The sequence below is a fragment of the Myodes glareolus genome, chromosome 24 (genome assembly GCF_982192425.1).
Source record: "Myodes glareolus chromosome 24, mMyoGla1.1, whole genome shotgun sequence".
Lineage (NCBI taxonomy): Eukaryota > Metazoa > Chordata > Mammalia > Rodentia > Cricetidae > Myodes > Myodes glareolus.
Window position 1 is genome coordinate 47,472,575 of NC_142049.1, and position 15,239 is coordinate 47,487,813.

At 45.8% G+C, this 15,239-nt stretch overlaps 1 protein-coding gene across 1 annotated transcript; it reads right to left on the reverse strand.

Annotated features, from left to right (window-relative positions):
- Positions 1 to 7,134: 7,134 nt before the first annotated feature.
- LOC148118226 (uncharacterized) lies at positions 7,135 to 14,739 on the reverse strand. Its single transcript, XM_087901320.1, has 2 exons — positions 13,738 to 14,739; positions 7,135 to 9,855 (listed from the first exon to the last, which is right to left on the reverse strand). Exons 1-2 carry the CDS (start codon positions 14,546 to 14,548, stop codon positions 9,512 to 9,514), a joined length of 1,155 nt encoding a protein of 384 aa, XP_087757446.1. The 5' UTR covers positions 14,549 to 14,739; the 3' UTR covers positions 7,135 to 9,511.
- Between the last annotated feature and the right edge of the window lie 500 nt (positions 14,740 to 15,239).

Consider the following 15,239-nt stretch of genomic DNA (forward strand, 5'->3'; position numbering starts at 1 on the left):
TTTTCTGAGAGTTTTGAGAATGACAGAATAAACTTACAGATTCAGCAAAATGTGTTTAAATGGGAAATTCTTTAAGGGCTAATAATCCAGCCTACTTTTGGGGGCTGACCTTCACAAAATATAATTATTTTATAAAGTACGCATAACTTATGAAAATGCATTCTTAACAAACTGACAACATGACTTTTTTGTTAGTGTTCAGCCTGTCTCCTCACATCAGGATGCTCATGTTATGAGATTCTGGCATACTCTACTCAGCAGATGTTTGTTGGACACTGGTTGTCCATCAGGGGAAACCCTTGGTATTCTAATGCCCATCCATCCATCAATCATTTGCTGAGGGAGCACTCTGAGCCAAGAATCAGAAGAAAAGATTCATGGGAAAAAATATGTTTTCCATGACTGAGATTCCATGGACTGGCAGAGAGAAAACAGGCAATTATTATAATAACACAAATGTTACATGAACAGTAGGTGTTCAAGCAAAATTCCACAGGTGAGTCCTAAAAGGAGGCTATAGTTTTTTGTCGGACAACTGGAAGTATAGAAATGCATGGTACAACAAATAGGTGTGATAAATGTGGAACAGCCAAGGGACACAGAAATACTTTGTATAGGTGCAGTGCATGGCTCATGGAAGAGTGGGATGAGGGAAGGATGAGGACATAGACTCAGTGGGACCATTTTATAAACCAACCTACATTCACACATGTTTGCACACCACAGTGTAAATAGGTAGAAATCACAAAAGGTTTTGGCAGGTGGATCTTCTAAAAAGCTCCTCTGGTAACAGGTACATGAGGTCACTATTGCTGGTACCTTTGATAAACCCACAGATTAGCGGCTTGATGGTGACTATATCATATCTCATAGGGCAGAATTTCTCCCAGGCTGCATGATAGCTTCAAGGGCAACTATGCTATGAACCTTCTGGGAACTTAAAAGGCAGTGACAGAAAAGAAATGTGAATGTGGATTGATGACTGCCCATGAGAACCTCAGGATTAGCTGAGGTGTATACCATTCTTGGTCTCACAAAAATATTCTAGGTAAAAAAGAAACAAACCTCTCCTTTCTAGGTGGTCAGCTGAACCCAGCACTTATCCTCATTAAAATTCTGAGTAAAGGAAGAGAGGAAGAAAGCTGACTGGAGTATTGATTGCCTAAGATGTGAGGCCACAGACTTCCTGCACAATTCCTCCCTGGAATATCCCTAGCTCAGACGCAAATGGCATTGAGTGACAGCTAAGGGGCACAGGAAAGCCGGGGAAAGGGAGTCAAATGAGAGCAGGAGGGAGGGACAGCGAGGCGGTTCTACCGTCTCTAAATGGAGCCAGAGAATGGATAAATTTAAGACAAAGAAAAACTCATTGAAAGTAAAGTTAGAACAGATACCTGCTTTCTAAGAGTCAGAGGAAAAGCAAGAAAATGACCAAGTTCACATGGTCAGAAGAATTACAGAAACCTGAATATTGAGCTTCATGGTATGCAAGAAGTTGATTAAGATAAAAATTACAACGGCCACCATATGAGTTTATTTAATTGTGTTCAAAACCTATAATCAAATGGTAGAAGAAACAATATAAGTGAAGGATGTACGTAATCATACTTGTGATCAAAGATACTATCTCCTAGCCCATTCTGGTTTAGTAACCTCCTCCTAAGGACACAAGATAATAAGGCTTGCTTGGTTTACAGCAGGTGATGAATAGAAATTCACTTGTGACCTCAAAGCCTTTGAAAAATTTGAGGTATTATTATGGTGGTCATCACAAGTTTGAAATATTCCAGGAAAACCACCTAGCTGCCAACTAATCATGTCAAAATATTTGTTGGGCACCTGTGATACAGTTCTGAAGGGCAAATGAGGTCCGGACTCTCACAGAGCCCTTTGTGATCCAGCATTCTTCTGGCTGGAGGAAGAAAACAGCCTTGAGTTATTCACAAATTCAATGCAGCTTTGGCAAGAATAAAAACATATGTGCCATTGAGAATTCAGCTCAGTAGTTCCAGGAGCCAAACGTAGAGAGGGATGCCAAATGTATACCCCAGTGACATTCTAGTAATCAATGCATCAAGGTTAAATTAAGGAGAATCTGGGATGCTTAAAAAAGAAAAAAGAAAGAAAAATGTACAGCAGAACCAAGAATTACTGACTAGACATAAAATCTAAGGTTAAAAGCTGGACGAGTTAAGTGTATGGAGACTCAGAAAAACTGGTGGGTGGTCTAGTTTGACATTATTTATAGGGCTTGTCCGTTGAGAATACCTTTCAAATGATTGGATGTATACATTACTCAAACTGAAAAGCAATGCTTTCTGGAACCTGAGAGCTCCACAAGAAGGGTAAGAGTGGGGGAAGGGAAGAATAAAATCTGTTAGAACACATCACAATTTGCATAGCCACCCCAGTCCTGTGACCCCAGACATATGTGGAACTCTCCTGCACGTATTAACGGTGGTATTGATGGATTGTTCCACCTTATCTGTAACATTCATGATCAATATGAATTAACATGACACAGGTGTCAAATCTCCAATGTTCATCAGACAGTGAAGTAGAAAGCAAAGGGTGGGAAGGTCTGGACCTCAGAATTCTACCTGCATGCTTATATACACAAAACACAGATATGAACACATGTGGGCACACCCATACAACACATGTATGTGTACACATGCATGCACTCCCACATGATACATGGATTCACATACATACACACATTCATGCAATATTCATAAGCATTTGCTTTATAAATAACTTTGTGAGTTTAGTGCTGATACAGAACTATCAGCATATACATAACGACAGAAACTTTCAAAACTATGGTACCTTTTACCAAAGCCAAGAACCAGGAGTCCTGGCTAACTTGGTCTGGTGCTGTTGGTGGAAGAGAGTATGTGTTTGGAGACTTTAGAGGAAAGCACACATTCTTGGCAGAAAGGAACATACAGCGAGGAAACTATTTATAAACTTACCAATTCTGTATTAAATGGTGGCTGCAATTGTTCCATTTAATCCATCACAAGCGAGCCTTCATTGCTATGAAAGACGAGCTAAGGACACAGAGCAAAATTCTAAGCTATCCTATAACACCATGTAACCCATGACAGGTCTTCAGTAGTTAAGGCAGCTAAGACAAACATGTTTAAATCCTAGTAATGTACATAGCATGGCAACATTCAGACACAACACCCCATGTCTGTCTGTCACTGGAGTAAGATTTTCCCACGCATCATCAGTGATGAAATATGCGGGTGATACTGAAGAAAGGATGCTACAGTGGTCTCTGACGAGTAGAGGCCAGCTCTGGGATGTAACAAGCAGATCAGCACAGTTTGTAGGAAAACCCATGTGGTGACATACCTATAACGCTAGCAATTGAGGGGAGAGAGGAGGACCAGGATTCAAGGCTAGCCTTAATTATAAGATGAGTTCAAGGCTAGTTTGAGCTACGTGAAATCCTGTTGCAAGGGAAAAAAACCAACTAAACAATAACAAAAAAAATCAAAAAAAACCTAGCTTATAAATTTTGTGACCTAAACTTCAAAGAGCAAGCATAAAGTTACAGGAGAAACACCTGCACAGTAATTTGCTAGTGTCAACCCATAGGTCCCCAAATACTAGCAGTAAGAGCCAAACAATAGAGGGATATGTATCAAATTTCAAACTTAAACAAACCAAAACCAAGAATTACCATTCCAAAGTAAGATGTTTCTGATATCTTTATCAGTACGAAAGGCCACAAATACATGCACATATATGAACAGACTTGGCATGGACAGCACCAATTGTAGTTAATGAATTTCAGTGTTAGGTCATCACGACACAAAAATACCTATAGACAAAAAGCTGTCAAAGATGATAAACAGTCATCAGGTCAGCTACAGTCAATAGCTGCCCCGTGAAACAAACAGAATGCTGAAATTCATAGACACTGGACCACACACTGTGGGAAGCCAGAAAGCAGACATGCTAATTCTTCCCTATTTAAGACATGAAGCATGAGGGAAGCACTCATGTTTGTCCTCTGACAGTGGAAGGGACAGTGTGGGGGACAGAATATAAAGGAGAGACTTATCTGAAAACTCACTGTGTAGAGAGTGTATACAGCATTTGCAAACATAATAGCTTAACTAAATTGTCCAACAATTCTAGTAGCAGCATAGTCCTGTGTGATTGCTTATAAGACTACACTGTGGACAGAGATAAGTAGGACAATGCTATGTGTTAGACACAGAGCAGGGCTTCAGTAAACAAGAACAAAAAGAAGCAAGCAAGAACTGCCCACAATAATGGAGATTACATGATTACAAAATGGAGTTGTTGGGAATTATTGATCTAGTTGTTTATAAACATTTTAAGGAAACAAAAGATTGAAACGCAATGAACTAGTCACAAATCATACACTCCCAAATGCAAGGTCTGGAAGGAGAGGGGCATAGTAGAGACTCAGAGGATCCAGCACTAAGAGGGAGCTGAGAAACAACACGAAGTAGTTATTAAAATCATCACTACAGTGAAATCTGCTGCCAGGGCACAAGTAACAATAATCAGAGCAGACAAGATCTCAGGTTTAATACAATGTGGAAGGTGGTGTGTTCTTCCCAAGTTGCGGTGGATGATCCAGATACAATGGGGAAAAAAAGAAAATACTTTTATATCATCCATCATCCCGAATGTGTAGCACATCTGCCTCTCAGACGATAGAAGCAATAAACTTTCATCACCTCGAATCTGAAAGAGGAGATTACAACACATGCATGAGTCACCTCTTCTTTCAACTCCAGACTAATGACCTGCCTCTTCTGAGGAATGCAGCCCTGGTTATGACAGTCAGGTAGTGTCTAGACAATGTCAATAAGCCAGGTCAAAACCCAGCTTTTAAACTAAACAGGCAGCCTCACATTTTGATTCTGAAATACTCTTAGATAGTGTGGGTCATCGCTGGAGTAAGGATAACATTGCAGTCTTTCCAGGGAACACTTGCACTCAAGGACCTTTGATATCACAGGGAGAAAGTTGTTCAATCCTGAAAGAGTCTGTCAAAGAGCCTGCTATGTTTTGTCTTCAAGAACAACATGAGAACCAAAATGGTTAGTCTGCTGTCACCCCATAATTGGGATGTTTCTCACTTTTATAATAAATGCACAGGCTTCCCCCTGATATTTTAACAAATCACAGTGATGATTCTGAACACTGAGGTATGGTGACTGGACATCACAATAACTGGACCTGCTTTTCTGGAAAAGTCAAAGAGAAATCTCTGAGGAAGAAAAGGGGGAGTTTTTTCAAAGAGAATATAAAGTTTTTAGAAAACACAAATAGTAACACAGCATGCTATTGTACATAGCTGGCTAGTGGACTGAAGAACCCACAGCACACCTGACTTAACTGAGTCGTTTATTTAAAAGTACCATTGATAGAGGTGTGGGCAGGGGCCAATCAAAAAAGACAGCCAGAGAGACTGTACCACTGTAGGGAAAAACAAAATGAAGATTCTTCTCTCACAGGATCTACAAAAGTAAGTTACGCTTTCATTAGACACCTCAGTAAAAAATACAAACGTGTGAAATTCAGAAAAAGTGGCATCCTAAGTTTAGGATACCATAAAAGAGATAATTTTGAAAAGGTATGCCGTACCAAAACTTAGGCAAAAGAAAAATTATATTAATTAGCATCATTTCAAAACATAGAACAGACTGAGAAAGGAATACAGGGTAAAGGATTGGCCCTAAGTATGCAAATGTAAGTTCTATTCAACAATGAAAAACATTGATGGAATAATGGAAATACAAGCAGTTAAACTCCAGTTAAACCCTTCATCGTATAAGGTGCCTTGATCAGGGTATTTTCTCCCAGCAACAGAAAATTAAGACAGAATTAGTACCAGGAATGGAAGAACATGGCTGTTGCCTGGGCCATGACTTGGTGCCTGTTACAGTATCCCAACATCATCAGTGTGAGGCACTCATGTATGCCACCTACTAGGGGCAGGGAGGCCAAGTTCAAATGATAGTAGAGCCACCCACTATTTAGCAAGCATATTTCACATATTCATGAGCTGAATTTTTGGTTGTTTAAAGGTTATGTGACTTCTTTGTGTTGTTTTCAGTACAGTGACAAGCCGTCAAGAATACGTTCCTCAGACAAGAACATGCTGTGCTACTCCGCAGCAGTAAACTGTTCCCAAGCAACATCTACCACAGCAGTCATAGCAAATTCCCAAGAACCATTCCTCAAGCTGGTAGCTCCAGACCCTTGAGGGCAACTTGGGCACAGCCTACAGAAAATGCTCTTTTCTTGTAAGGATGATTTGGTGCAGGCTTTTTTTTTAATTTAGGTAGTCTGCTAGTTATTTCAAAGAGCCAGGATGGAAGCATCTCCAATAGGGTAAAATACTACACGGTATGTGTGAACCTCCAGTTGATGGGCACCCAACCTTCTTCCCTGCCATGGAGGATGTCATAATGGTGATATCTGTTGAGAACAGGTGTTACCTGCGCCGCTAAAAAAGATGTAAAACGTGCTCTCAGAATGGTTTAAACCATGACGCCTATAGGAGGTCCTTCCTGACCATTGGTCCCATCGTGCATTGGGGCAGCAAATGTTTTACAGCAGTAGAGCTGGAACTGGAACAGTCTCTCACCAGAAAGATCATTCCTTGGCACTGGGTACTCTGATTTCTGATAAAAATAAATAACTCTTAATCTTTCTTTTAATTCTGTGAACTACTTAATTCACATTTGACAAGCCCCTGTTTTGCTTAAATTTAATAAAATAAATTTCTATTATTCTCCAAAATGAATGTGGACTAGTTAACAAAGCAGCACAGAGAGACTCAGCTTCCTTGGGTTTTCTCAAGTTGGAAATGGTAGTGATCAGATTCAAGCCTTCTCTGCCTTGTTCCCCTGAGGATCTGTAGACAGGAGCGAGCTTGCCTCCAGAGAAGTTAACTAAGGTACACCACACACTATCTCTAACTAACTAACTAATATACACATACATACTGAAAGACCCCCGAAGAGAGTCTTCCTTCTGGAGAGACCCTTCCCAAGGACCAACGAGAACACCGTTGTGGATGCAAACAGCAAGAGGTTTATTTTCAGATACATAGGCGCCTGGGGCGGCAGAGTCTCTCAGAGGACTTGCGCGCCCTCAGGCTGTGGTAAGGGGTTTTTATAAGGGCAGAGAGCAAAAAGCGCGGTTACAGAAGCAGATGCCTTGGTTACAGGGATTTCATTGGACAGCTTAATTTAGCCAGGTTAAATTGGGGAGAAATTCCCCCTTGATACATGGACCCCCGGTTAGGGCTGAGTTGGCCCTTTCATAACTGGCACTTCCCGTTCTTGCCTTGCCTTCACGGCTGACCACAGATATCCTGTTCTGCTACAGACAGTCTGTAATCCTGTTTTGCAATGTATGACTGTCCTCTGTCTGAATTCCCCAAAAGTACAAGCCTTGCATAAAATGGCATTATTTTTAGCTGCGGCAGCAATTTGAGCAATTTGGGTTGGGGTCCTTCATTCCCCCATATCTCTTGTTAATTGGGGAATGGAATCTTTCATTCCTTTGGAGGGGTTGCAATCAGAAGTCTGAATATATTGGTTCAGTTGGCTGATATTGCAGGGTCAATATGAATGCCTGCATCACTGCCAGTCTGTCTTTTACAAACTGTACCAGCCGGTTTAAAATGCAAGGGCCAAACAAGAAAATTAAAAGAATGATAATCATGGGGCCCATAATTGTGGAGATCAGGGTGGTGAACCAGGGAGACCTGTTGTACCATCCCTTGAACCATCCCTGTTGGGATTCAACTATTTGCTGTCTATTTTTGAGTCTTTCTCTTAGCTTGGCCATACTGTCTCTTACTAATCCAGTATGGTCTGCATAAAAGCAACATTCCTCTTTAAGGGCCGCACATAACCCTCCTTCTTTTAAGAATAGGATATCCAGCCCCCTTCTGTTTTGTAAGACAACCTCCGAGAGGGACGTTAAGGATTTTTCAAGGGCACTTATGGACTCTTCCAAGGCCTGGATGTCCGTATTCATGGCTAGTTGTAGTTGTCTGAATTGTCTGGTCTCAGTTAAAGCTATTGCCCCCGTCCCTATTCCAGCAGCCATTCCCCCTACAGTAATTCCTCCTAGTAAAAGGGCCACAGTTATGGACACCGGTTCCCTACGATATCTGGGCCTCCTTTCGTAGTGGCTGTAAAAGTCTTCAGATGTATGATAAATTATCTTAGGCCATAATTCTATCAAAACATAGTAATCATTAAATTTATCAAGTAATGCGGCTGAAATACATGGTGTTAGCCCGGTGCTACATGCCCAATATGTGCCAGTAGGGGCTACCAAATAATAAAATCCTGTGGAGGTTAATTTATCTATTTTTCTGCATAACCTTTGATGGCTGGGGGGAACAGCCCCTATACAATATCCTTCCCCTGAAACTTCTGATAAGGTCAGTCTATGCCGGGGTATAGAGGTACATTGGGAGGGGGCCTTGGTGTGGTTGGTATAGTTGCCCATGATAGCTATCCCTTCATAATATGGGGGCCCTGAGACCAAACAAAGCCAGCAATCTTGTGTCTTGTCAGGATTAGTATAATTGAGGGCTAAGTAGGTTCCCTCCATTAGATTTAATAGGCGGTCTCCCGTCCCTTCCTGAATTAAGGCAGCTGTGGGGACGGGAGTTGAGCCATGAGTCCTAGGTGGACTGGGCATAACAGGTGGTGCATTGTGATCAATTGACAGTTCCTTATTTTCCTGTACAGATGGGAGCCGCTGATTTGTCAAAACTTGATTAGGGCCGATAGGTATTATGGCCGCTGTCTTTACCTTAAGTTGTATTTTGAATATCATCCCTTTATCTGTCCCTGACATATGCCAGCGGAGCCCCCAGGTATAGCCTTTTTGCCATTCCAGGGCTTGTTTACCCTTGTCAGTAAATGTAATGTTAAGGGGCAGCGAAGTGGTTCCTGCCCTATTTTTAACCCAGCCTCTCTTGACAATAATTTTGTCCCAGGAGGAGGAGGGATTCCAGTAGGCATCCCCAGTGGTTTCGCATGTCCATTGAGCACAAAAATATTGTTCATACCCGCCATAAGCATATGCTTTGTCTTTGCTTCTATCATCCTTTGGACATATATAGAAATCCAATGAAGCTAGCCTGTCTTTAGCCCAATTGTCCCTGCATCCGGGGGAAGTTTGTATAGGCCCTCCTGATGAGCTGACCTCTGTGGCCACACGCTTAGCGCGTGGCAGGTTGTCCTCAGAGTTGGTAGGGTCCTCGATGGGGACATCCCAGGTGTCTAAACCGGCTGCTAATTGACAAAAATCTGGGGTCGGGGTGGCCACCAAGTATTGGGGGCATATTGGCCAGTTTTTTTCCAGACCGTCTCGCCGGTCTGGGAGATGACCCGCCAGGTTAATGAGTAGACAGTGTGGGGGCCCTCTCCCTGTGTCCCCATAGGTCCTAGGATTAATAGGAAAAACCCGATCATCTTAAACATTAGTTGCAAACCAGTCTTATCTTTAGGGGATTTTGGGTACGCTGGACCTTCCATTTCTTTTCCTGGTCTGGTGTCTGCTGTCCCGGGCTGGCGGCTTTCACATGTGAAGCATGTATCCAGGCTGCTATCCCGTCGACTTTAAGCGCCGTAGGGGTGGTCAATAGTACGGTATAGGGTCCCTTCCAGCGGGGCTCGAGGTTCTTGGTTTGGTGTCTGCGAACCCAGACAGAGTCCCCGATCTGGAACGGGTGGGGGATCGCAGGTCTGTCCAGCTGTTCTTGGTAGGCAGCGGCCAGTGGTTTCCAAACCTCCTTCTGGACAAGCTGGAGTGCCTGTAAGTGGGCTTCAAGAGAAGGGCTGTTAGCATAATCAGCAATGATGTCATCAAAGAAATTAATCATTGGTGGTGGTGCCCCATAGATTATTTCAAATGGGGTTAATCCATGGGGGCCCGGAGTGTTCCGGACCCTGTATAAGGCCAGGGGCAGTAGGAGTACCCAGTCTCTAGAGCCAGTTGCGAGCATCAATTTGGACAAAGTCTCCTTTATTGTTCTATTTGTACGTTCTACCTGACCTGAGCTCTGGGGTCTGTAAGCACAATGTAATTTCCAATTAATCCCCAATAGCTTAGCCACCAGCTGACTTACCTGGGAGACGAAAGCAGGCCCATTATCTGACCCCAAGACTTGGGGCATCCCATATCTGGGGAAGATCTCTTCCAGCAATTTCTTGGTGACTATTTTGGCTGTCTCATGTTTGGTAGGGAAAGCTTCCACCCATCCGGAAAAGGTATCTATGAATACTAGCAAGTATTTATAGCCTTATAGTCCTGGCTTTATTTCTGTAAAGTCAATTTCCCAGTGAATACCTGGTGGGTGTCCTCGCATGCGGACTCCGATTCCAACCTTTGCCCTTCCGGCATTTACCTGTGCATAGGCCTTGCAAGAATCGGTTACTTGTTGTAAGATGGCATCCTTTCCGAGCAGGTGGTAAATGTTTTCTTCCCTATCCAAGAGAGCTTTCATTTTTCGGCGACTGAGGTGGGTCAATTTATGCAGGTAGGATATTAATTCAAAAGTTTGTCCGATGGGCATTACTGGCTTTCCTGCATAGACCCAGCGTCCTTTTGTGGAGTCAAAGGATGCCCCCAAGGTTTTTAGTAAATCAGTGTCCTCCTTAGTGTATTGGAACAAGCCATGGCTTGGAGTTTCAGGGGAGGCTTCTGCCTCTGGTTGGAGGGGAAAGGCTTGGGAGGCCATCGAGGTCAGGCCTTTTGCAGCCTCCCGGGCTGCTGTATCCGCTAGTCTATTTCCCCTTGCCTCTGGGGCATCTCCTTTTTGATGCCCCGGGCAATGAATGATGCTCAGTTTTCGGGGCAAAAATAAGGCCTTAAGTAAGGCCAAAATCTCAGCTTTGTTTTTAATTTCCCTCCCCTCTGAGGTGAGCAGTCCCCTTCTTTGATAGATTTCCCCATGAATATGGGCAGTGGCGAAAGCATATCGGCTGTCTGTATAGACATTTAGTCTCTTGTCTTTCGCCATCTGGAGTGCCTGGGTCAAAGCAATAAGTTCAGCCCTTTGAGCTGAGGTCCCTGGTGGGAGGGCCTCTGCCCAAATTACCTCGGTTTCGGTGGTCATCGCCGCCCCCGCCTTTCTGGCTCCATCCTCCATGAAGCTGCTCCCGTCTGTGTACCAGGTGAAGTCCACATCTGAGAGGGGCTGGTCCAAGAGGTCTGGCCTGGTTCCATGCGCTTCCGCCAGGATCTGCAGACAGTCGTGTTGGTCTGGTCCTTCCGGCAGTGGAAGCAGGGTGGCGGGGTTGAGTGCCAATGTTGGGCCGAACCGCACTCGGTCAGTGTCTAGGAGCATTGCCTGATAGTGGGTCATGCGTGCGTTGGACAGCCAGCGGTCCGGAGGCTGTTTAATCAGAGCCTCTACCACATGGGGTGCCAGGATAGTCAGTGGCTGTCCCAAGGTCAGTTTACCAGCGTCCTTCGTTAGGACCGCTATGGCTGCCACCATGCGGAGACAAGGGGGCCATCCTGAGGCCATAGGGTCCAACTTTTTGGAGAGGTATGCTATAGGCCGTCTCCAGGGTCCCAGTCTTTGGACTAGGACTCCTTTGGCGTAGCCCCGACTCTCATCCATAAACAATTCGAACGGTTTGGTCAGGTCTGGGAGGCCCAATGCCGGTGAGGCCAACAAAGTTTTCTTAATGTTCATATAGGCTTTTTGTTGGGCCTCCCCCCAGGTAAAGAGTGTCCCTTGTTTGGTAAGCGGGTAAAGGGGGGCTGCTAATTCTGCGAACCCGGGGATCCAAAGGCGACAGTATCCAGCGGTCCCCAGGAATTCCCGCAGCTGACGGGGTCCCTTGGGGACGGGGATGTTCAGGATGGCCTGCTTACGTGCCTCAGTTAGCCATCTCTGTCCCTCCTGGAGTCGATACCCTAGGTATATGACTTGTTGTTGACAAATCGGGGCTTTCTTTGCAGAGGCCCGATAACCAAGAGTTCCTAAGGTTCTTAGTAAAGCAGAGGTCCCCTCCCTGCATTCAGCTTCTGTTTTTGCTGCCAACAATAAGTCATCAACATATTGTAGCAGGATCAAGTCCGGGTGCTGAATTCTGAAGTCAGCCAGATCCCTGTGTAGGGCCTCATCAAAGAGGGTGGGGCTGTTTTTAAACCCCTGTGGGAGCCTGGTCCATGTCAATTGCCCAGAAAGCCCCATTTCTGGGTCCTTCCATTCGAAGGCAAAGATGGGCTGGCTACCTGGGTGTAATCTTAAGCAAAAGAAAGCATCCTTGAGATCCAGTACCGTGTACCAGCTATGGGAGGGTGGAAGTCCATTCAGTAGATTGTAGGGGTTGGGGATCGTGGGGTGAATGTTTTCCACCCGCCTATTGACCTCTCTCAAGTCCTGCACCGGCCGATAATCGCCCGTGCCGGGTTTCTTGACAGGGAGGAGAGGGGTGTTCCATGGTGACCGGCAAGGAATCAGAACCCCTTGATCCAGGAGTCTCTTAATGTGTGGCCTAATTCCTTGGTAGGCTTCTTGGAACATGGGATATTGCTTAATTGACACGGGAGTAGCCGTGGTCTTTAAAGCGATGATCAAAGGGGGTTGCCGAATTGCCAAGCCCATGCCCCCGGTTTCGGCCCAAGCCTGGGGAAATTCTTTTAGCCAAAACGTGGTGGTCAATTTTTGGGGTTCCTCATGTTCTCCTGGCTCATATAGCTTGTATTCATCTTTCAAATTGAGGGTTAGAACATGGAGGGGCTCCCCTTGGGGGCCTGTAACGTGAGCCCCTGCTTCCTCAAAATGTATTTGTGCTCTCAATTTAGTGAGAAGATCTCTGCCCAATAGCGGGTAGGGGCAATCAGGCACATGCAAAAAGGAATGAGTCACCTTACCAGTAGCCAGTAGCACTTTCCAGTCCGTAGTCCATCGGTAACGTTTTCCTCCGGTGGCTCCCTGGACCCAAGCTGACCGGTCACTCAGTGTCCCCGTAGGCTGGGTCAACACTGAGTGTTGAGCGCCAGTGTCCACGAGGAAGGTGACTGGATGCCCCCCAACATCAAGGGTTATCCTGGGTTCAGGGGGGGGCTCCTGACCCCGACTTCCCTAGTCTTCTTCCAGGGACAAGAGGGAGGCCTGAGGCCGGGGTTTGCGGGGTCCTTTAGGGCGCTTTGGGCAATCTCTGGCCCAATGACCTTTTTCTTTGCAATATGCGCATTGATCGTGGTCCAATCTGGGCCCCTTTTTGTCTCCCTCCTGTCTATCCTGCCGCTGTCCTGAGACTACGGTGGCTAGCAACTTGCTCATTTCCTTATTCCTCTTACGGTCCCTAATATCTTCTCTTTTCTCTGCTTCCTTTCTAAGTCTCTCGTCTCTCTCTTCTTGAGTCTCCCTCTTGTTAAAAATCCGCTCTGCTTCCTTAAGTAAATCCTGCAAGGTACTTTCCTTGAGGTTTTCCATCCTTTCTAATTTCTTTCTAATATCTGGTGCTGATTGCCAAATAAAAGACATGGCAAGGTTACATCCAGGATCCTCGGGATCATAGGGAGTATATATACGGTAAGCTTCCTTGAGTCGCTCTAGGAAGGCGGAGGGGGACTCCTCAAGACCCTGAATGACCTGCTTTACCTGAGCCAAATTGGTGGGTCGTCTGGCAGCCCCATGGAGACCCGCTATGAGCAACTGGCGATAGAGACGTAGGTGGTTCCTACCTTCAAGTGTGGTGAAATCCCAATTTGGGCGTTCCAAGGGGAAAGCAGCATCGATTTCATTCGGCAGCTGCGTGGGACGGCCATTGTCACCCGGCACCCTCTTACGAGCCTCCAGAAAGACTTGCTGCTTTTCCTCGCTGGTTAATAAAGCCTGTAATAATTGCTGGCAATCATCCCAGGTGGGCTGGTGAGTGACCAAAATAGATTCAATAAGAGAGGTTAGCATGGTGGGGTCCTTGGAAAAAGGAGGGTTATTATGTTTCCAGTTATAAAGATCGGAGGCTGAGAATGGCCAGTATTGAGGTTGGCCATTTGGCCCTATCCGGAGGGGGAAAGCCTGTGAGGTGGAATCTGGGGGAGGTTCCCGGCGTCCGCGCAGTCGTCCAGCCATTGGGGACGTGGCTGGGGGTGCGGGGTCCGGGGACGTGGCTGGGGGTGCGGGGTCCGGGGCCGCCGCAGTCGGGGCAGCTTCCTCTGGTGGAGCGGGTCCTTGGTATGGCGGGGGTTGTTCATCCAATAGGTCCATTAATAATTCATCTCCAGGAGGCAGGACCGTCCTTGCCATTGGGGTCCCTTTGTTTTTCCCTCCAGGCTGCAAAGGCTTGGTGTGAACCGGGTAAAGAGAAGATTGAGTATGTGGTTTAGCCGGGGTCGGGAGGAGGGGAGGAGGAAGGGTAGGGGCAGAAGGTTCTTTCAAGAATGGCTTAGGGAGAACAAAAGGTTTGACCCAAGGAGGTGGGTCGTAGGCCAAGGCTTCCCAGGTCACAATGTAGGCCACCTGATCGGGGTGCCCATGTGGGCCTGGGTTCATCACCTTGGCTTTTACCTGTAAAATAACATCAAGGTTAAAGGTTCCATCTCGTGGCCAGCCGACGTTGAAAGTTGGCCATTCAGAGGAACAGAAAATGACCCATTTCTTTTTATGGACCTCCACGGACTGGTTATTAGCCGTGTCCTGAACATCTCTCCAGTGCTGTAAGGTGAGACTCAAGGGGGTAATTATGGATTGCCCCATAATTTCCAATGAAATTGCCGTAGACGTGAAACAGACAAAAAGGACGCAGAGACAAACACAGACAATTTTCGCAGCGCAGCTCCGGCGCAAAACCGAAAGCAAAAACTCAGATGGAGACGTAGATGAGGGTCCGGATCCCTTGCCTCCCGGAAGGATCACGTACCCCTCAGACAAAGGTGGGGCTCCGAAGAGTCCGATCCGGGGTACGGATTCCGGCAGATGGGCCCTGGAATATCGGGCCCCAGACATCCTTGGAACGTCTTCCAGGGTTGCGGGGGAGAAGTCCGAGTTCGTCAACTCCTTCTCTATCCCGCCAAATACAAGACACCCAGCTGAGGTATACAGAACGCAGCACAGTCGACAAACAGACAATCAGACGTGACAAAAATAAAAGGCTGGCCAGCTTACCTCCCGAAGGTGGGTCGGTGGTCCCTGGGTGGGGGTCTCCAGTTCCCCGTACGGGCCACCAAATGAAAGACCCCCGAAG

What these genes read in the sequence shown, in the direction of transcription:
- LOC148118226 (XM_087901320.1), bottom strand. Translation starts at nt 14,548, where the DNA reads ATGAACCCAGGCCCACATGGGCACCCCGATCAGGTGGCCTACATTGTG. An exon ending in GGATTTCACCACACTTGAAG is followed by an intron (nt 9,856 to 13,737) that starts GTAGGAACCACC and finishes CTTCTCTTGAAG; the next exon opens with CCCACTTACAGGCACTCCAG.